This window comes from Belonocnema kinseyi, chromosome 4 (assembly GCF_010883055.1).
Source record: "Belonocnema kinseyi isolate 2016_QV_RU_SX_M_011 chromosome 4, B_treatae_v1, whole genome shotgun sequence".
NCBI lineage: Eukaryota > Metazoa > Arthropoda > Insecta > Hymenoptera > Cynipidae > Belonocnema > Belonocnema kinseyi.
This window is the reverse complement of record NC_046660.1, coordinates 80,274,898-80,291,000: the sequence shown is the minus strand read 5'-3', so window position 1 is coordinate 80,291,000 and position 16,103 is coordinate 80,274,898. Positions and strand designations below refer to the sequence as shown.

Sequence of the window (16,103 nt, the reverse complement as noted above, 5' to 3'; positions counted from 1 at the left end):
TTTAGGTTATGCTGGCCTTTTACACCAGGAATCGGTATTTTTAGCATTTTTAGTAAAAAGTATTGGATTTAAAGAAAATATTAATTTTTTATTGTAAAATTGTACATCAAGATAACTAATTTCAATATAGATGTCAAAAAATATTCACAATTTTTAAACAATTTAAGGTTATGTTAACGTTTTCACATAAAATTGGTTCTTTTAAACAAAAATAATTAAATTTCAAAGAATAGGTGCAATTTTTTAACATTTTTGTTTAAAATAATAACATTTACAAGCTTCACAATTTCGGATTCTGTTAGTGCTTTTCGTCGGAAATTGATATTTCTATTTATAAATTATTAAATTGTAAAGAAAAATAATAATTTCCTAACAATTTTAAGATACGTGGTGTTTGACATAAAAAATTGTATTTTTAAAATGAAAATCATAATTTGAACAAGATTCAAAATATCCTAATATTTTTTATTATGTAATTTTTTCGTCAGAAATAATGTAATAAAATAGAAGTTTGAGTCTTCAGCAGTTGAAAATTGAAAACAATGGAAAAAAATTATTAACTTTTGTAAACTTAACTTTCAATTTTCATCAATTTTCAACAGTTTAAAATTTGCAAGAAAACAATCAAATTAATTTTTTTCATTAGCATAATTTTACCTGATATTTTAATAAATGTTATATGTTAGTGTGTTCCGTCATATATTGGTATTGTTAAACAAAAATACAAATTTTCTATTTTCTATAATGGGAATGGCGTTCTACTATTTCGCCACCTGGCGTCGAAAACTGAAACTAGAAAGAGTAGGTACAATTTTAAAGATGTAAATTAATTTTTGCATTAAAGTGTTTTTACGATAGTTTTGTGAAGTATAAAAAAAATGATTAAATGTTAAAAACAAACTTTCATAAAAAACAAATAGCTTTAGATAGAATTTCCATCTTATACAGTGAAAAAATACATTTTTTTTACAAATAGGTTTAAACAAAAAAAAACAATTATTTCACTATTTCGTGTAGCTTTCATTGAATTTCAATTTAAATAAACTTTAATTAGTGTATGTACTAGATATTATATTATATATTAATATATATATATATTTGAATACATTTGAATTAATAAAAACTGAGCTGCAAATGAAAGCACTCAAAGTGGAACTCTTGAATTTCAAACTAAATTAAATAACTAAATTAAATAATTTTGTATTTAATTCTGAAATAATTTTTAACTAAATGCAGTTAAACTGCAAAATACATTTTTTAGCTTTTATAAATTGTAGAGTTCAAAGATTCAGATTCAGTTCTGAAAAATATAAATCCACGTTAACATTTGCAATGCTCTAAAGTCTAAATTTAATAATCAATTAAGGAATTAAAATGTTTTCAAAATTAGAGCATTTAAAGCAATTTTAAGCCAGAAATATTAAAAAATGGACGATTACATTTTTTTTTATAAACTGAACACTTCCTAAATTAAAAGTTAAATTATTTATATTTTAAATGATTAAAAATTCCTTAAAATGCTTCCAAATCTTATGCGAAAATCTTGAAACATCTGCATGTTGTTTACATTTTTTTTCAAATTTTTTATTATTTTTGAAATTATTTCAGAAATTTTAAACATCTTTGAAAATATTTCTAAATCTTTTTGAATTATCACTCAAAATTATCTTTTCAAAATAAAAATCATTTTCAATGTTCATCAAAATTCTTAAAAAGCTTTTTTAGATTTTTTGTTTGAAATCTGTCAAAATCTATATTTTGTTTTAAATTAGTCCGTGGGCTATTTACACCAAAATTTTATTACTAATAGCCGGATTTTGTCGGTAAACTTAGACACTGTGTTTAAATTATTTCAAATCATTACAAATTATATATTTAATTTAATTTTTTTAAACTTCTGAATATTTTTTTACCTTCCTTGACTTTTTTAAAGAATAATATGTATTCAATTGTCATTTATATATCCATGTTCCAAAATTTGACTTAGCAATTAAATTTTTTAGATAGAACTATTAGAATGTAAAGTTCAAAATGTAGTTTTTAATATTTAACTACAATTACTGATTTTGAATAAACACTCAGATATTACTAAATATTAAGTCATTCTTATTTCTCTTAATTAACAAATTTTAAAATGAATGGTTTAAAAATGGAATATTTTCGACTAAAATAATATGTGTAATTTAATAAAAGCTTTTAATTATGGATATATTATTTTTAAGTTATTTTAAAATTGAAAATATAAAGTTTCAATCGGTCGTTAACATTTTTTAACTAATAAGACTTTACCATTGAAATAATTTACATAATTTTTAACGTTAGAAACTGGAAATTCTAAAATTGTGAACAGATTTCGAATACTCTTGTGAAATAAATTATTATTCACTTTTTAAATCTTAAATAACAGTTCAATTTTAAAAATCATTATTAATTGATATTCATAGTTGATCAACGAAAAATGTTTTTTTATCTCAAATCTTCGATTTCAAAGGCTTCTAATTTTTAATAGCTTAAGTCTTTAAAAGTGCATTTTAAAATTCAACCTAACATTCAGATCAGTTTTTAAATAGTAAATATTTTATGTATCAATTAATGAAAATTTACTTTAAGTTCATTTTTGCTTAAAAATAAGTCCATTTGAGTTTGTAATCTTTTAAAAATCACAATAAATAGAACAATAATTGTTTTTGTTTTTCGAAAAATATTTCTGTAAAAAAAATATTTTTTTAACCTTATAAAATGTAAATTCCATCTACATCCCTTTGTTTCCGATAAAGAATTATTTTTGGTATCCAATAAATACTTTGAACTCCACCAAAAAATCGTAAAACACTTTTATGCACAAATTAAAATGCATCTTTAAAATTATACCTATTCTTTCTAGTTCGGATTTTTGTCACCAGCTGGCGTATCGCAGTTTAATCATTCCCAATAGTGTACAAAAATATTATATAATAATTCTGAAGTTAAGACATCAATTTTCAGCAATTATCAAAAGTATTTTCCTTTCTTTTCTTTTATATTATTGTTGGCAATAGATAATTTGAAATATAACAATTTTATAGTTTAATTTAAGAATTGTGTGAGACAAAAAATAATAATCGCGCGAGCAGCGCGCGTGTTTGTTTTTTAGTTATTTTAAATTATTTTCGTAATAGACTTTCGTACCTTTTTTTTATAAAGTTTATCAAATTGATGAACTACATCTTTGATCATCAGAGACATGGATGTTGAATTAATTAGGCTCAAGACCGATGCAGGATGTCCTGCTGGTGGTACGGAACACAAACCAACTTTCATGGCTTCTTTACTCCAATCTGTAAATCTAGCTTTGCTCTGGAATCTAAAATTTGAAGATAGCAGTTACTTTATTTTGAAACGCAAAATAAATTGCTTGTGATGATATTAAGATAATAGTAAGAAGATGCAATTTACCTTTCGATGTTTTTTCTTATATCAGTGAGGGACGCATTGCCTCTTAGAATGTGGGCAGCTCCAAGAACTACAGATTCTGACTGCAGGGGATCTACTTTAATTAGTTGATTGTTTCTAGACCAGGCATTCGTGAATAATTCATCTTGAAACCTATAGAAATTTGTGTTAGTAATAATTAAGAATTAATTTGTGCTAATTATTTGATAGTTTTCATTACTTTTTTTCGTAAAAATGACAAATGACTTACGTAAAAGGAATAAGTATGACAATAAAATTATGGTAGGCACCGCTCAAGATAATTTTACCCTAAATTGATTTAGAAAATCAAATAAAAAATTTTTAAAAACACCCTATATAGGGGGGAAATATATTTATAACGTGCTTTTTTCACTCAACTTATATATTTTAAGCCACGAATGGTTAAAATGATGGATAACTACCATTGAACTTTTTTAAACCACTCCTTAGAACGATATTTTGTTGCTTCCACAGTTCTTCACATACTTTCTCATAAGAAGAGTCCTAGAACTACTTCAGAAATATTGCATTAATATTTTTGCCTTTAGTTTTTTAAAGATAGTTTAAGGTTCATTTTCTGGCCTTTGAATGACGGTTGATAAAAATGGTAAAATACCGTCTTTTTGTCTAAATTGAGTATATTTTTTTAAAAGAATGTCAGAAAATGAGTTTGGGATTTCTTAAAGAGTAATATCACCTAACACCAACTCATAGAAACTAGAATACTATCAATTTTTTAATAAATCTACAAGAAATTTTAGACTTAAAAAATAATTTTTTAAATAACATTTTGTATGAGTTGCGTATAAAAATAATAAAAGAAAAGAATATAACTTTCTTTTTTTTAGAGTGGTTAGTTATTGACGTCTGCTTCTGAAGGTAATGCCTTTTTTAAATATTTGGGTTGGTTAAAAGGCCTAACCACGGAACTCAAATTGTCTTTCAATTATTTAAAAAACTCTGAAATATTTAAACAATTTTTCTGAAATCAACCAATTACTGTTCTTATAAGAAATTATGTGAAGAGCTGAGAAAGAAGCAAAATATTGTTCTAAGTGGTAGTTCAAAAAAATGTATGGGTAGTTTTCTACTAACGGCACACATTTTAACTTTCATAATAATCAAAGGTCTATGAAAAAAGCACATTATACATTTTCCACACGCTATCGAAGGAGTTTTTTAAATTACTTTTTCGGGTAGTATTCGGAATAACATCAGTTTATAATTATTTTCAGTGATGTCTACCATCATTTTATTGTCGTGCTTATTGCTTTTACTTGAGTTGTTTTTAATTTTTAAATTAAAACAAAAATCAATAAAAAAAATTGCTAAGTTATTTTTATACCAAATAAAAAAATAGTGGGGAGGGTGAGACAACAATTTTTTTTTTATTTTTGTGTCACTCTATTGATCACTCTTGAAATCTGTTGCACAAGCCTTTGTGAAATCATTGTGATATCATTGCAATTTTTGTGAAATCTTGATTCATGGAATATTTTGAAATTTCTGCAAAAGATTTGTGAGTCTTGTTGAAATCTTTGTGATCTATTTGAAATATTTGAAAATCTTTATTAAATCTGTTTAAATAATTGTGAAATCTTTTGAAACCTTTGAAATTTTTACAAATGTGTATGGAATTTTAAACAATGTTGTGAAATCATTGAAAACTTTATTAAATCTTTTGAAATTGTTGTGAAATATTTTGAAATCTTTGTGAGATGATTAGAAAATTTTAAAATATTTTGAAATTGTTCGGAATCTTTGAAATCTTTATTAAATATTTTGAAATATGTGAACATTTTTTAAAATCTTTATAATATCATTGAAATCTTTGTGAAATCTTGAAATCTTTATTAAATCTTTTGAAATCTGTGCAAATTTTTTAAAATCTTTATGACATCATTGAAATCGTTGTGAAATCTTCATTAATTATTTTTAAATCTGTGTTGAAGATTTGAAAATGATTTGAAATTTTTGTGCAATTTTTCAAATGTATAAAATCTAGAAATCTTATGAAATCTGATTGAAAAAATTGTTAAATCTTAGTGCCATTTTTTAAGTCGTTAAGACCTTCATAAAATATTGAAAACATTTTGAAATCTCTGTGAAATCTTTAAAAAATCAATTAAAATCTTTTTCGGATTTTAAAAATATTTTGAAACTTCTGTGAAACCTTCTGAAATTTTTAAAATCTTTCAAATATTTTGAAATCTCTTATATTTTTTAAATCTTTATAAAATCTTTAAACGATGCACTGATTCTACAACTACTCTCAAGAGTTCGGAGGCAAAATTCAACACTGTCTTTTTATTTGACTTTCTTTTTAATATGTTTTCAATTTATATCCCCAGATGAAGAAAAGAGTGAAGCTAAAACTGGCTCGCGGATAAAAATCTATTACATGCTTTCTTCTCGAACTCCTGGAGTATTTACTTCCTGTTTGCGAGTAATTTTTATATTTAAAGTTAGAATCAGACCTGGAACTGACATTGCTTTTTATTTTTCCATTTTTAATTTGACTTTAGTCAGGACCGGTTATTACTAAATAAAAATTTCGTGAAATATAATACCGTAGCGGACTAAACTGACTATTTCTTTTCGACTTTTGCGCAAATTTAATTTTACTTTAGCCCTGGCACTCGTGAAAGAGCGAAAAGGTTTGAGTATAAACCCGCTCCAAATTAAAAACCGACAGACATCGTTTAAATGAGTCCGCCACGCGGTCAAATTAAGAAGATTTTCTAATATGTTTGGATTATTATATACACTCTGATTTTAGTGGCCTGATTTTAGCTTTAGGCCGTCGAACACCTGTGACCGAGTATTTGACCATAACTTGCAAAATTGCATTTCGGATATTGCTTCCAATAATTCGATGACCCATCATTAGCGATTTCTCTCATTCTAGAAGTCAGTGAACCTACATTCTTGCAACTACGGATGTTTTAAAAACTAATAGAAGTTGAGAAATTGAAAAGGTCTTTATTAAAGTACTATTTGCATCAATCTGGCGTACAATTCCATTTTTTAAGGATTTTTATGAACTGAATTATACCTTAATGGATTAATTTGATGAATTGCGTATTGTTCACAATTTTTTTTAGAGATGAATGATAACGCAAATAACGTGATTATTTATTTATTTATGATCTAATTGAAATTTAATTCCTGTCACTTTTCCTTTTCATTCTTTTCTCAAGCTTTTAATTAATATACGATTTTTTTTAAATTTCCATTTTTGACTATTAATCCTTTTTGTTCAACACATGGGCACCTCACGGAACAACGTCTCGTGTATTTGCATAAATGTATGTAATAGTGTGTGCCTCATGCAGTTTAACGTTTCACTCACACTTTATCATTTAAATATTACACTTTATCATTTAAATATTAATATTATCTAAAACTGTATGTGCAATTGAAGGGCAAATTAGGTGCCAATTATACATGAAATAGAAATATGCGATTCGCACCTGACAGAAATATATAATAAAATCTTTAAATCTTTTAAAATCTTTGTGAAAGATTTGCAAAATCTTGCTCTAATCTTTGTGAGATATTTAAAATATTTTGAAATCCTTTAAATTGTTTGTAATCTTCGAAATATTTGTAAATCTTGCTAAAATCTGTGTGAAATCTTTTTAAGTCATATTGAAATGTTTGAAATGCCTGTGAAATCTTTGTGAATTATTCGAAATATTTTCAAATAATTGAAATCTTTGTGAGATCTTTAAAATCTTGGAATTATCTGTAAAGTCTTTGATATATTTTGAAATATTTTAAATCTTTGTGAAATATTTGTGAGATCTTTAAAATGATTTAAAATCTTTGAAATCTTTTGAAATATTCGAAATTTTGAATAGCTTTCAAAGATATTAAAATCTTTGATATATTTTGTAATATTAGAAATATTTATGAACTCTTTGTGAGATTTAAAAATATTTCGAATTCTCTGTGGAATCTTTTAGAATCTTTAAAATCTTAAAAATCTCTGAAAAGTCTTTGAAATATTTTTAAATCTTTGTGAAATATTGGTGAGATCTTTAAAATATTTTGAAATCCTTTAATTGTTTGTAATCTTCGAAATATTTTTTAATCTTTCTAAAATCTGTGTGAAATCTTTTTAAGTCATATTGAAATGTTTGAAATATTTGTGAAATCTTTTTGAAATTTTTTAAATATTTTGAAATCCCTGTAAAATCTGTTGTAATCTTTAAAATCTTGGAAATCTCTGTAAAGTCTTTGAAACATTGTTAATCTTTGTGAGATATTTAAAATCTTATACTTGTCTGTAAAGTTTTTGATATATTTTTAAATACTTTAAATCTTTGTGAAATATTTGTGAAATCTTTAAAATGATTTGAAATCTTTGAATCTTTTCAAATATTCGAAATTATGAATAACTTTAAAATATTTTGTAATCTTCTATATGCTTTGTAATCTTTGATATATTCATGAAATCTTTGTGAGATTTTAAAAATATTTCGATATCTCTGTGAAATCTTTTAGATTCTTTAAAATCTTAGAAATCTCTGAAAGGTCTTTAAAATATTTTGAAATATTTTAAACCTTTGTGAAATATTTGTGAGATTTTAAAAATATTTTAAAATCTTTTAAATGTTTTGTAATATTTGAAATGTTTGTGAGATCTTGTTAAAATCGTCGTGAAATCTTTTGAAGTCGTTGAAATCTTTGAAAAGTTTTGTAATCTTCGAAATATTTTGAAAGCTCTATGAAATCTTTTGAATAGCTTTCACAGATTTTAAAATCGTTCATATATTTTGTATTCTTTGAAATATTTATGAAATCTTTGTGAGTTTTTTAAAATATTTTGAAATCTCTATATATACTTGTGAGATATTACAAATAATTTGAAATCATTAAAATCTTTTGAAATATTTGAAATTTTGAATATCTTTCAAGTATTTTCGAAGCTTTGTAATGTTTTGTAATCTTTGAAATATTTATGAAATCTTTGTGAGACTTTTAAAATATTTTGAAATCTCTGTGAAATCTTTTGGAATCTTTTAAATTTTAAAAATCTCTGTAAAGTATTTGAAATATTTTGAAGTTTTGTGAAATCCTTTAAAATTTTCGTGAGACCTTTAAAATCTTGTAATTCTCTGTAAAGTATTTGAAATATTTTGAAACTTTGTGAAATGAAATGTTTAAATGTTTTGTAATCTTTGAAATAGTTGCGACATATTCTTCAATCTTTCTGAGATCTTTAAAATATTTTGAAATCTTTGAAATATTCTGTAATCTTTGAAATTTTGTGAAATATTTAAATCTGTTGTACACTCAAAAGTCGAGTGGTCAACCCTTGTAAATAACCTACTTTGTTTTTTGAGTGATTGAAATTGTTGGTGCCGTCAGAGTTGCAGGACTCACGCTGCTGAATATGTAATGCAACTGAGGATATGGGACTAAATTTGTTGCTAACTCGTTCATATCCGTATTTAAGCTTCCAGGAAATCTCGAACCACTGTTAAACATTGCAAAAATACTTCTACCATAAATACTAAAAAAATATTTAAAAACATATCAATGTGAAATAAGCATTTTGAAAACTTGAAATGAAACCTTGTCAAGTGGAGAAGCATGTTAACAATGATACTATTCATATCTTGGAAGGGTCTACACGAAGCATTATACTTTGCTTGATCAGAATTTTCCTTTCTGTTCATCTGGGCGTAACAAATATCTTGGAGAGCTTTGTTTTCTGTTGGGAAAACACAGGTCGCATGATCTGTAAGTTCTTTTGTGGCCAAGAGGGCATTATATGGAGCTGTAATTACATCTTGGGTGCCAGCTGGATATACACATGATACAAATCTGTTGAATAGTCAAAAGTTAGCAAATTGGCAATTGGAGCTACGAGTACAGAAATTTCCGTACAAATAGCTGATTTTTTCTGTACGAATAACCGAACCTAGAAAAGGGACTATTTGTATCGAAATTTTGGGACACAGCCGGCTGTTTTCGTTATACATAGACGTGTTTACATTCCTCTTTTTTTAAATTCCTAACATTAAAAACATAAACTATTTAAAAATCTATTGTTAAATCAATTCTATTATTATTATTATTATTATTATTATTATTATTATTTTGTATTTACTAGATATTTTATTATTATTAAACAAATAATCTTTCTATTCAATTCGTTTTGGAAGCGCTTGAAATTAAAAAAACGTTATACGATTTTGAATTGAAAACTTATATGATTTCTAAGATAAGGCGTTTAAAATGGAATAATTAATTTGAAAAATTGAAAATCAGAAGCTCTCATAATTGAAATTTTGAAAATTGGACAGGTTGATTAGAAAGGAGTTGAAACTGCATAAATTTTAATTCAACGAGTTTAAAATTGAACATTTTTAATTTGAATTGGAAGATAACGAAAGCGATTCATTTCAGTTTCAAATTTCGAAAATGAAACAAATTGATAATTATCAGAACTGAATAATTCCAGATTAGAATTTTGAAAACTGGATCATTAAAAATTCAAAGGAATAGAAATTGTATTATTACTAGTTAAAAGCGTCAAAAATTAAAAAGTTTTTAATTAAAATAATTTTTAATTCGAAGTGATTGAAATTTGAATACTTTATATTGAATACTAATTTGAACTTTTCAAAGTCAACGATTCTAAAATTCTAGAATTTAACATTCTTTTTACATACAAAATTATAAATAATAAAATAAATTACTCTAAAAAGGAAAGCTCAAAATGAAGTCATTTTAAGTGTGATCGACTAAAATTTTGTAATCTATTATATTACGGAACGTTGAAAATTAAACGAACCCGAACTTTATTTAAAACTGAAAACATTTCTAGTCAAAAAAAATTGAGATATTAAAATTTTTTATGCTCAAACCTTTTAAAATTTGTATGATTCTTAATCAATTTTAATTATTTAAGAATTAAAAATGTTCAAACTCAAGTTTATACTTTCCAAAATTCCAGACCAAACTATTTTTAATATTTAAATTACAAATTATTAATTGCAAAACTTAATATCAAGGCTTTTAATCTCAAGTTTTGATATTTTGAAAGGTTTTTTTGGCGAAATAGCCCTGGAATTTTTAATATTTGAATTTGAAACTATTATCGATTCGTGAAGATTGAAATTAAAAATTGTTGAATCATTAAGGCTATTGATTATAATTTATTGTACAATGTTAGCAGTGAAGTTCTCAATATAAATCTAAAATATTTTCAGCTTATTAAGCATGTTTTCAGACCATTAATGATGCTTATGTCTAATAGAAGAGCATTTTTAAATTGATATATAACGAGTTATAAGTCGTTGAAAAATAAAGTATCCGCTCGAAACTTACTGAATGTTTATTTTTAAGAATAAATAATGAAATGTTACTTTTATAACCCGAAGGTATTCACAGAAAAAAAGTAATCTTTTTTTCAGTAAATAAAAAAAAATCCTTAATTTAAAGAGTCATATTTATTGTTGACATCTTTACTTTTGAAGCAAAAAACTGTAATTTCAATTGCCTAAAAAATTAGACTATTTAAGTATTGCGCATTCAACACTATAATTATAAATTGAAATTATAGAAATTTTAAAGATCAAGAATATGATTGATAAGTATGATATCGTGTAGGATCAAGTGATATTCAACGCGATAGAATATAGATTTTTTAGCTAAAAAATGTGATTTCTGTTCAAACAAATATCACTGTCATTTCCACTGTTTAAAATTGAAGAATTTTTTACATTTTGTTAACCTTCAAAATTTAAATTATTATGTTATTAAATTATGATCTTGAAACTAAGCAGCCAAAAATTATTAATTTTCAAATTGTGCACCATGCTTTTTAAAATTCAATCATTAATCTACAATGCAAAATTAATAACTTGAAAATAAAGTGGAACAATTTAACGTGGGCAGTCAATGAATAATTAGTATATCATTATATTTAATAGTTATAAATTATTAAAAAAATAGATTACCTATCTACATGGGGGTAATTATCATCCAGGATTTTTAAAGTAGCTGTTCCTAAGCCAGAACCTGTTCCACCTCCGAGTGAATGCATTACCAGAAACCCATGTAGACAGTCACATTTTTCAACGAATTTTCTGATTGTCTCACATATCTTATCGTGGTATTCTGCTCCGTGAGTGTAATGACCCACGGCCCTGAGTAAAAAGTAGAGTCAGTCGATGAATAATTTTTGCAAATAAAAAATATAGAACTGGATATATTCAAACTAAAATGAATAATTCCTATTTGAAGAGTCTCGAGTATTTAATGTTTCAAACAATATGATTATGAAGTCTAGGAATTAAAGTTACTACTGAAATCGTTCAAATCCCGCGAACCTAAAATCTTCAAAATCAGAATTAGCGATTTAAGATTCCAGATATTTTACTTGGGCCCGATGGATTTCATAATTTCTCAAGGATTTTTTCAAGATTTGTGAAGATTTTGAAAATTTAATAGATTTTGGAGACCTAGCACGGGGTTCGACACTATTTTTTAACTGTTTTTGAGTCGCTGAATTTTGGAATCTTTGGAATCTTGCAAATTATAATCTGATTTTCGTGATTCTGATTTTTTTTAGATTTTATATAGAGATTTAAAACAAATCCGCAATTTTCCTTTGAAAGATAATTTTACCAGTTATTTGCTGATCCAGGGTAATTTGTAACTGTGCAAGTTTGGTCGAACAAGTTTCGCAAAGAACCTTGTTTGAATCGACCGACGACACTGTCCTCCATATCGATTAATACTGCCTGTTTAAATATTAAAAAAAATATATATATGTGTAAATGAGGGTGATGAAGAAAAAACAGTTTTCAAATCTAAATTTGCACACTAGCTTAAGTTGTACCTTTTTAGTGAATACATTTTTCGCAACAAAATTCAAAATCGGATAGGATTTAAAGGTCCCCTATTTGAGATTTGTCTGTTTTATTGATTTTGTGTTATTTTTATTTTTTAATTTACTTGAAAATGCATGTATTACATTTTTATAGATATAAAATTGTCCCTTTTCATTACCATTATTTTAAACGATTTAATAAAATAATTTTAATTCATGTTTAAGGAAAATAATAGTTTTTTCTTCTTCCATATTTTTCTATAAAAAGTGACTTTTTAATTTACTTATTGTATTTGGTAATTGGCATAACGTATGTCAAATTTTAATACAAAATTATCGAAAAAGTAAAATAAAGTGACTGTTTTCCTTAAAAATTATTTTAAAAATTTTCATTAAATGTTTTGCAATAGGGTCGATTGAAAAAAATATCTGAATGCTTTGTTTGCAAAGTTTTTAAATACTCTGGAGTTAAAATTTTTGTAAATTCCTGGGGATCGAAAAAGTCTTCCCAATTTTTAGAGAATTTTAGTACATTATTTTTTAAGAGATAATTCCTATATAATTCACCTTGGTTTTCGGAAAGAATTCTCAACACCTGTTTAAATAGGAGAAGAATTTTTTCGGGTACTTCAAAACATTTCTGTGACAAAAATTCATTAAGAAAAAAATGGTCAAGACCCGTTCATTAAAATTGAAAATAAAGCGAATCTTGTAAATTATAATTTTGGTATTTCAAAAAATGATCTTTAAACTAGTGGTTTACAATTTTTCTGAGCTTTTTTAGCATATAAATAAATTAAAAAATAAATTCTATTAACACCAAATTTTAATTTTGAAAAAAAATATAATGATATTTGAAAAATTCGTTGCATTTTTATTTTCGATTCTTGGGCCTTGGACATTTTTTTGCTAAAGCATCTTTGTCGCTGAATAGTTTTCAAGCGATTTCGAATTCCAGAATATTTTATTTTTGACCCCCCCCCCCCCCCCCTGATGCACAATGATGGTAATATAAAAAGGTAAAATTATATAAGTATAAAAAAGACAAAGATACAACTTACTAGTGTGCATATTCTGTTTGGAAAATCATTTTTTGCCTAATAAAATGAATTACCCTAAAATATATAAAATATATCTTAAATGTAGAAATTTATATGGATCTTTAAAACTTATTTAAAAAAAAAATTAATTAAAGTTATTCCATACCCTTGCTTTCACTTTGGCTGAAACTAATTCTTGCACAGACTTAAAAGCTAAATCGCTATTTGAGTTTGGTACATGAAAAAAGCTGTTGAAGGCATCGCAAAGTTCGTTTGTATTTTTGTTGTAGTTCTTTTGGGTCTTCAAAAAATTAATATCGCTTTCTGAGGTTCGAATTCCATATTCGTGCAAGACTAATGGCCAAAAGGCCGAACCTATTTGATTTCCACATTGTCCGACTGAAATATTGCAATAAAATATTTGTTGATATTTAAAAAAATCACCCAGTTAAAAAAATTATAATGACTAAAAGATAATATAACTACTTTCTATCAATGAATCTATTCATATCGTTTATATTAGAGCATATTTACCGTACCATGCATAAATTACGCAGTTTTTTTTAGATTTCGAACCATTTACTTAGGGATCATCTAAAAATAACGTAAAAAGATATTGGGAGAGGGTATGTTTGGTAAAATCTTATTGTTTCTTATGAATAAGCAAATTAGTTATAATTTCAACTAATCTGTTCATTTTTAATCAAAACAGATGAATTCTCAACAAAAACAACAGAGGCGAATTTTTTTATAAAAACCCGTTAACTTTTCTACTCAAAAATATGAAGTTATGATAAAAATATTAATTTTAAACCAAATATTTAAATATACAGTTAAATCAAATAATTTTTAACCCAAAAAAGGAATTTTCAACAAAACAGTTCGATTTTCAACCAGCGATGAATTTTCAACAATAATTATGAATCTTTGATAGAAAAATAGAATTTTTAAGAAAGTAGTTAAACTTTTAACTAAAAACATGAAAGTAAGTATGTCAATACAAATTTATTGTATTTTCAAATAAAAAACAGTTAAATCTACCCAAAAAAGGCGAATTGGGAACAACATACTTAAATTTTTAGCTAAAAAATTTAATTTTTTACAAAGTAGTTCAACTTTCATCCGAGGGGATACATTTTATACTAAAATTATAAATCTCAGACCAAAAAATAAATGATTTGGAAAGTAGTTCAACTTGCAATCGAGGAGATGAATTTCATTCTAAACATATGAATTTTCAACAATAGATACAATAGTTGATATTTCAACCAAAAATATTTCTATTTAAAAATAAAAAAAATTTAAATTTAACCAAAAAAGATAAATTTGGAACCAAATACTTATTGGATCTTGGTCTCAAAAAATAAATTTTTAACAAATTAGCTTACCTTTCAACCTAACTGTAATACTTTCTACCCAATTGTCAAATTTTCTGCCATATTGCTACATTTTTAAGTCGTAAATACGAATTTTCTACCAACGTGTTCAATTTTCATTCCAAAAAGACGAATTTTCAAACCGGAAAATACGAAGTTTTAAGAAAAAAGTTCATTTTCAACCAAATAGTTCAATTTTGCAGTTAAAAGATTAGTTTTTGATCCAGAGAAAAAGAATTTTCAACAAAGTAGTTCAAGTTTAAGCCAAAGCGATGAATTTTCTACTAGAATTATAAATTTTCAATCAAAAAAGTGAATTTTTAGAAAGTAGTTCAACAAAGGTGTGGAGTTCTCAACGTAAAAAGATGAATTTTTCACCAGAAATATAATAGTTGATATTTTCAACAGAAAGAGATATTAATTTCTAATCAAAAACATTCGAATTGAAAAAAAAACCTTCGACTAAAAAATCCAATTTTTAACAAAGCTGTTCAACCTTCGATCAAAATAGTAACATTTTCTATTATATTTTTTTTATTTTGTACAAAACATTTTAATTTTGAGCCCAAAAATATGAATTTTTATCTTTTTCAAATCATTTAAAATCAAATAGTTACATTTTGAGTTAAAAATATTTTTTATTGACACATAAGAAATTTTTCGCAAAGTATGTATTTCAATTTTCAACCAAAGGGGTGAATTTTCTTCTAAAATGATAGAAAACAAAAATGCATTTTTAGGAATGTAGCAGTTCAACTACCATGAAGTTGAATTTACAGCCTAAAAAGATTAATTTTCAATCAAAAATATAATAGTTGATGTTTCAACAAAAAAAGATTTCTATTTTAAGTTAAAAACAATTTCATTTTTGACAAACAAAAAAGACGAATTTGCATCAAATTAATTGAACCTTAAAATAAAATATTGAAATTTTAACAAAGTAGTTTAACTGTCGACCAGGTCGAAAATATTAATTTTCTACACCACAGGTTGAATTTTTTACCCGAAAATATGAATCTTTAACAAAAAAAATCATTTTCAACCGAAACAGATTTATTTTTAACTACAATGTTGCACATTTAAACAAAAAATATAAAATTTCTACCCAAAAGAAGATCTAATTTATGCACGGTCCCTAAGCAGAATAAATAATGTAATGCTATAGATCCGAAAAAGATATAGGTTATGTTTTCTATAGTATAAAGAATAATACAAATTTAGAGATTTTTTTTTTACCTTGTACTGTGATGAATTGACTCATGTCTCTCAAGGAGTCTAATAAATAATAAAATTTAAACTTGCGTCACCATATCACAAAATTATTTCAATTTTTCCTACTGTTTTGACGTTCCGCTTCCGCGAGAACTTTCCTCTGTACAATAT

The 16,103-nt window shown here is 25.2% G+C and overlaps 1 protein-coding gene across 2 annotated transcripts in view; it reads right to left on the bottom strand.

Moving 5' to 3' along the window:
- Positions 1–16,103, bottom strand: part of LOC117170653 (tubulin epsilon chain-like) — a 17,044-nt gene extending 941 nt beyond the window's left edge. Inside the window, exons 1-8 of one of the 2 annotated variants that reach the window (XM_033357569.1) lie at positions 15,957–16,103; positions 13,511–13,743; positions 12,100–12,215; positions 11,430–11,618; positions 9,037–9,288; positions 8,792–8,938; positions 3,436–3,585; positions 3,169–3,343 (exon numbers count right to left, since the gene is read on the bottom strand). In XM_033357569.1, coding sequence (XP_033213460.1) covers positions 3,169–3,343; positions 3,436–3,585; positions 8,792–8,938; positions 9,037–9,288; positions 11,430–11,618; positions 12,100–12,215; positions 13,511–13,743; positions 15,957–15,981 — 1,287 coding nt within the window. In that variant the 5' untranslated portion in view covers positions 15,982–16,103. The remainder of the gene's footprint in view (positions 1–3,168; positions 3,344–3,435; positions 3,586–8,791; positions 8,939–9,036; positions 9,289–11,429; positions 11,619–12,099; positions 12,216–13,510; positions 13,744–15,956) is intronic. The other variant, XM_033357570.1, reaches the window with a different exon arrangement.